General features: G+C 49.2%; 1 protein-coding gene across 1 annotated transcript in view; it reads left to right on the top strand.

Moving 5' to 3' along the window:
- Nucleotides 1–2131, top strand: part of odf2a (outer dense fiber of sperm tails 2a) — a 14513-nt gene extending 12382 nt beyond the window's left edge. Inside the window, exons 14-15 of the mRNA XM_056433112.1 lie at nucleotides 48–173; nucleotides 1603–2131. Coding sequence (XP_056289087.1) covers nucleotides 48–173; nucleotides 1603–1788 — 312 coding nt within the window. The 3' untranslated portion in view covers nucleotides 1789–2131. The remainder of the gene's footprint in view (nucleotides 1–47; nucleotides 174–1602) is intronic.
- The last annotated feature ends 3894 nt before the right edge of the window (nucleotides 2132–6025 follow it).

Below are 6025 nucleotides of genomic sequence, written 5' to 3'. Positions count from 1 at the left end.
CCGGCTGTGAGGTGTGTATGACTACTTCACCTCCAGCTCTTGTCCAGGTGTCAGAGTCCAGAGGTCTTGCTGCCACCAGAGGGCGCTCCGCTCAGAACCAGGTGCTGGACCTGGAGGCTCAGCTCAGCAGGACCACCTCAGACCTCCGTCAGCTGAGGCGCAACAAGGCGGAGGTGAGACCTCCATCAAGACCCGGAGTGGGTATGACTGCAGGTCTCAGGTCTCTGAGGTCTCTGCAGGTCTCAGGTCTCTGAGGTCTCAGGTCTCTGAGGTCTCTGAGGTCTGCAGGTCTCTGAGGTCTCTGCAGGTCTGAGGTCTCAGGTCTCTGAGGTCTCTGCAGGTCTCAGGTCTCTGAGGTCTGCAGGTCTCTGAGGTCTCTGCAGGTCTCTGAGGTCTCTGCAGGTCTCAGGTCTCTGAGGTCTGCAGGTCTCAGGTCTCTGAGGTCTGCAGGTCTCTGCAGGTCTCTGAGGTCTGCAGGTCTCAGGTCTCTGAGGTCTCTGCAGGTCTCTGAGGTCTGCAGGTCTCAGGTCTCTGAGGTCTCTGCAGGTCTCAGGTCTCTGAGGTCTGCAGGTCTCTGAGGTCTCTGCAGGTCTCTGAGGTCTGCAGGTCTCTGCAGGTCTCAGGTCTCTGAGGTCTGCAGGTCTCAGGTCTCTGAGGTCTCTGCAGGTCTCTGAGGTCTGCAGGTCTCAGGTCTCTGAGGTCTCTGCAGGTCTCTGAGGTCTGCAGGTCTCAGGTCTCTGAGGTCTCTGCAGGTCTCAGGTCTCTGAGGTCTGCAGGTCTCTGAGGTCTCTGCAGGTCTCTGAGGTCTCTGCAGGTCTCAGGTCTCTGAGGTCTGCAGGTCTCTGCAGGTCTCTGCAGGTCTCTGAGGTCTCTGAGGTCTGCAGGTCTCTGAGGTCTCTGAGGTCTGCAGGTCTCTGAGGTCTCTGCAGGTCTCTGCAGGTCTCTGCAGGTCTCAGGTCTCTGAGGTCTCTGAGGTCTGCAGGTCTGCAGGTCTCTGCAGGTCTCAGGTCTCTGAGGTCTGCAGGTCTCTGAGGTCTCTGCAGGTCTCTGAGGTCTGCAGGTCTCAGGTCTCTGAGGTCTCTGCAGGTCTCAGGTCTCTGAGGTCTGCAGGTCTCTGAGGTCTCTGCAGGTCTCAGGTCTCTGAGGTCTCTGCAGGTCTCTGCAGGTCTGAGGTCTCTGCAGGTCTCTGAGGTCTCTGAGGTCTGCAGGTCTCTGAGGTCTCTGCAGGTCTCAGGTCTCTGAGGTCTGCAGGTCTCTGAGGTCTCTGCAGGTCTCTGAGGTCTCTGCAGGTCTCAGGTCTCTGAGGTCTCTGCAGGTCTCTGCAGGTCTGAGGTCTCTGCAGGTCTCTGAGGTCTCTGCAGGTCTCAGGTCTCTGAGGTCTCTGCAGGTGTCAGGTCTCTGAGGTCTGCAGGTCTCTGAGGTCTGCAGGTCTCTGCAGGTCTCAGGTCTCTGCAGGTCTCTGCAGGTCTCAGGTCTCTGAGGTCTGCAGGTCTCTGAGGTCTGCAGGTCTCTGAGGTCTCTGCAGGTCTCAGGTCTCTGAGGTCTGCAGGTCTCTGAGGTCTCTGCAGGTCTCAGGTCTCTGAGGTGTGTCATGACCCTCAGGTGGAGCGGCGGCACCAGAGCCGCCTGCAGGATGTGAAGGACCGTCTGGACCAGTCCGACAGAACTAACCGGAGTCTGCAGAACTACGTCCAGTTCCTCAAAGCCTCCTACACCAACGTGTTTGGAGACCTGGACCCCTCCCCCCCTGATGGTACCGGGGGTCTGGACCCCTCCCCCGGCCCCTGATGGTACCTCTGGACCCCTCCCCCCTGATGGTACCTCTGGACCCCTCCCCCCCTGATGGTACCGGGGGTCTGGACCCCTCCCCCGGCCCCTGATGGTACCTCTGGACCCCTCCCCCCCTAACGGTGGTCTGAGCCGGTTGGACATTCACTCAGCCGTCACCATGGTTACTGGGGTCATGCCGTGTGGACCAGGTGGACTAAAGATCTTCAGGAACATGAAGGCCTGAAATGAAGAATGTAGATGGGAGACCTGTAACATGTGACAGGTAACATGTGACATGGTGGTGAGGATCACGTGATGCTGACATGTTTACTCTGCAGTGTTAATAAATGATACTCTATGAGTCCGTGTATTGGTGACGTCACAGTGCGCTCTGTGGTCATATGGTGACGTCACAGTCCTGCCGTCTCCTTGTGTTCCTGACCGGAAGCTGAATGTGTGTTGATGTGTCTCCGTGTTCATTATAATTATAATTAATTAATAATGTAATTTATTGTCGCGCAGCATTGTGTGATCGTGACCATCCGGGTGAAACCACATACACATTGTGTTGAGGGTGCGTTCAAGTGTCGGCTCCGTCCGGTAGTTGTCGTTCTTTTCCGTGCGGCTGCAGATCATTACGTCACGTTTGAAAAAAGAAAAAGAGAATTCGCATCGACCCAGAGAGCCGCGCATCTTCTCCTCGACCCGCCGGACCAGAACCTTCTGAAGCTCAAGAGAACAGCGAGGTACGACAGCAGCTGCAGCTGGTACCGTCTCCTCACGGACCCGCGAGTCGGTCCTCATGTTCGGTTCGGTCCTGTGTGCTGCGGCTCGTTAGCTCCGGGGCTAACGGGCTAGCGTTAGCTGTGAAAGGGCGAGACCGACTCGGGTTGACGTGCGCGCGAGCCCCAACGGACACTGCGTGACAACCAGCCCGCGGAGCGTTCACACGGTTACACGGTACCGAGCCTACGCGTAACGTCCGCGAGCAGAACCTGTTCCCGTTTCACCGTGTAACGGTAACCGGGGCTAACGCGAATTCGTCCGCGAGCTAACGCGAGTTCGTCCGTGAGACGGAGACCGACGTACAGTTTAATAAACCCAATCCGCTCCAGTGAGCGGTGTATTGATGGTGGTATGTCTTGAATCGCAGCACATTGGGCCTCAATGCCACTGCATTACACCGGGGGGGGGGGGGGGGCTGTGGTCCGTCATGGCGGACAGGGCCGATGAGGAGCTCCAGCTGTTGGGCCGCTCCCTCCTCGGCCTGAGGAAGGACGGTGTCACTTTGATTCCTTTCCTCGTGTCCTCTGTCCTCGGGGAGAATGTCTAAAGTAGTTCAGTATCTGGCCAGTGTTACGGTTGAAGAAGCCACCGTGTTATCTGGAGACTGAACCGACGGTCGGTTGGTGTCGTAGTTCCAGAAAACCGAGATAACGCGAAGCTGCCCTCGTGAATGCCGGACCGTATATATGATTATTACGTGAGAGGGGCTGCCGCATCATTACATGACACCGGCGTGCACGAGCTCTAGTGAACAGTCTCCAGCTAACGGGGTCGCCTGTTACACCGTCACACCGGAGCAGAGAGCCGCTTCACACCCTGATGCTGCCCGGGAAACGGGCCTCCGGGCGGGGCGAGTGCTCCACAGAGCCCGGACCCGTTACGAGTATAGATGCTCTATGATGGAGTGTAGATGTTATATGATGCTCTATGATGGTGTATATATGGTATATGATGGAGTATAGATGCTCTATGATGGAGTAGATGTTATATGATGCTCTATGATGGAGTAGATGTTATATGATGCTCTATGATGGTGTATATATGGTATATGATGGAGTATAGATGCTCTATGATGGAGTAGATGTTATATGATGCTCTATGATGGAGTATAGATGGTATATGATGCTCTATGATGGAGTATAGATGGTATATGATGCTCTATGATGGAGTATATATGTTATATGATGGGGTATAGATGTTATATGATGCTCTATGATGGAGTATATATGGTATATGATGGGGTATAGATGTTATATGATGCTCTATGCTGGAGAATAGATGTTATATGATGCTCTATGATGGAGTATAGATGTTATATGATGCTCTATGATGGAGTATAGATGTTATATGATGGAGTATAGATGTTATATGATGCTCTATGATGGAGTATAGATGTTATATGATGGAGTATAGATGTTATATGATGCTCTATGATGGAGTATAGATGTTATATGATGGAGTATAGATGTTATATGATGCTCTATGATGGAGTATATATGGTATATGATGGGGTATAGATGTTATATGATGCTCTATGATGGAGTATATATGGTATATGATGGGGTATAGATGTTATATGATGCTCTATGATGGAGTATAGATGTTATATGATGCTCTATGATGAGTATAGATGTTATATGATGCTCTATGATGAGTATAGATGTTATATGATGGAGTATAGATGCTCTATGATGGAGTATATATGTTATATGATGCTCTATGATGAGTATAGATGTTATATGATGGAGTATAGATGTTATATGATGCTCTATGATGGAGTATAGATGCTCTATGATGGAGTGTAGATGTTATATGATGCTCTATGATGGTGTATATATGGTATATGATGGAGTATAGATGTTATATGATGCTCTATGATGGTGTATATATGGTATATGATGGAGTATAGATGCTCTATGATGGAGTAGATGTTATATGATGCTCTATGATGGAGTAGATGTTATATGATGCTATATGATGGTGTATATATGGTATATGATGGAGTATAGATGCTCTATGATGGAGTATATGTTATATGATGCTCTATGATGGAGTATAGATGCTCTATGATGGAGTAGATGTTATATGATGCTCTATGATGGCGTATAGATGGTATATGATGCTCTATGATGGAGTATAGATGTTATATGATGCTCTATGATGGAGTATATATGGTATATGATGGGGTATAGATGTTATATGATGCTCTATGATGGAGTATATATGGTATATGATGGGGTATAGATGTTATATGATGCTCTATGATGGAGAATAGATGTTATATGATGGAGTATAGATGTTATATGATGCTCTATGATGGAGTATATATGGTATATGATGCTCTATGATGGAGTATAGATGTTATATGATGCTCTATGATGGAGTATAGATGTTATATGATGGGGTATAGATGTTATATGATGCTCTATGATGGAGTATATATGGTATATGATGGGGTATAGATGTTATATGATGCTCTATGATGGAGTATATATGTTATATGATGCTCTATGATGAGTATAGATGTTATATGATGGAGTATAGATGGTATATGATGCTCTATGATGGAGTATAGATGTTATATGATGCTCTATGATGGAGTATAGATGTTATATGATGGAGTATAGATGTTATATGATGATCTATGATGGAGTATAGATGTTATATGATGGAGTATAGATGTTATATCCTGATGCTGCTCTGTGATGACGAGTGTTTGTTTGGCACTTCCTCTTTAGCCCCTCCCTCCCAGCTACATGTACGATGTCAGCAGAGTTATTGATCCAGAGAATAATGAACGATCTTTTGTAGGCTAGTCAACGTATGGAGAGTCTTATGAGCGACGTCGACGCTCTGGAACCTCCATGTGAGAGAAGTGGGACATCTGTTTGAGCGGCGCGGCCTGAAATACCCCCGTCCTCCCCGGAGGGACTGCATGTCCTCGACGCTGCTCCTTTAACTGGATCAGTTCTGATGACATAACGCAGCGTGTCGCGGGACATGCTGCTGTCGGACCTGGACCGCAGAGCGGTGATTCCTTCTACACGATGGATGTCTCTCATATATATCGTTCATTTCTTAGTTAATGAGCAGAATCACTGGACCTGTTCCAGACATTGTAAAGTCCATCTCTAGTGTCCAGTGATGGGAGAGTCCATCTCTAGTGTCCAGTGATGGGAGAGTCCATCTCTAGTGTCCAGTGATGGGAGATTCCATCTCTAGTGTCCAGTGATGGGAGAGTCCATCTCTAGTGTCCAGTGATGGGAGAGTCCATCTCTAGTATCCAGTGATGGAAGAGTCCATCTCTAGTGTCCAGTGATGGGAGAGTCCATCTCTAGTGTCCAGTGATGGGAGAGTCCATCTCTTGTGTCCAGTGATGGGAGAGTCCATCTCTAGTGTCCAGTGATGGGAGAGTCCATCTCTAGTGTCCAGTGATGGAAGAGTCCATCTCTAGTGTCCAGTGATGGAA

The sequence above is a fragment of the Pseudoliparis swirei genome, chromosome 15 (assembly GCF_029220125.1).
Source record: "Pseudoliparis swirei isolate HS2019 ecotype Mariana Trench chromosome 15, NWPU_hadal_v1, whole genome shotgun sequence".
NCBI classification, from domain to species: domain Eukaryota; kingdom Metazoa; phylum Chordata; class Actinopteri; order Perciformes; family Liparidae; genus Pseudoliparis; species Pseudoliparis swirei.
This window is presented reverse-complemented; position numbering and strand designations above follow the sequence as displayed.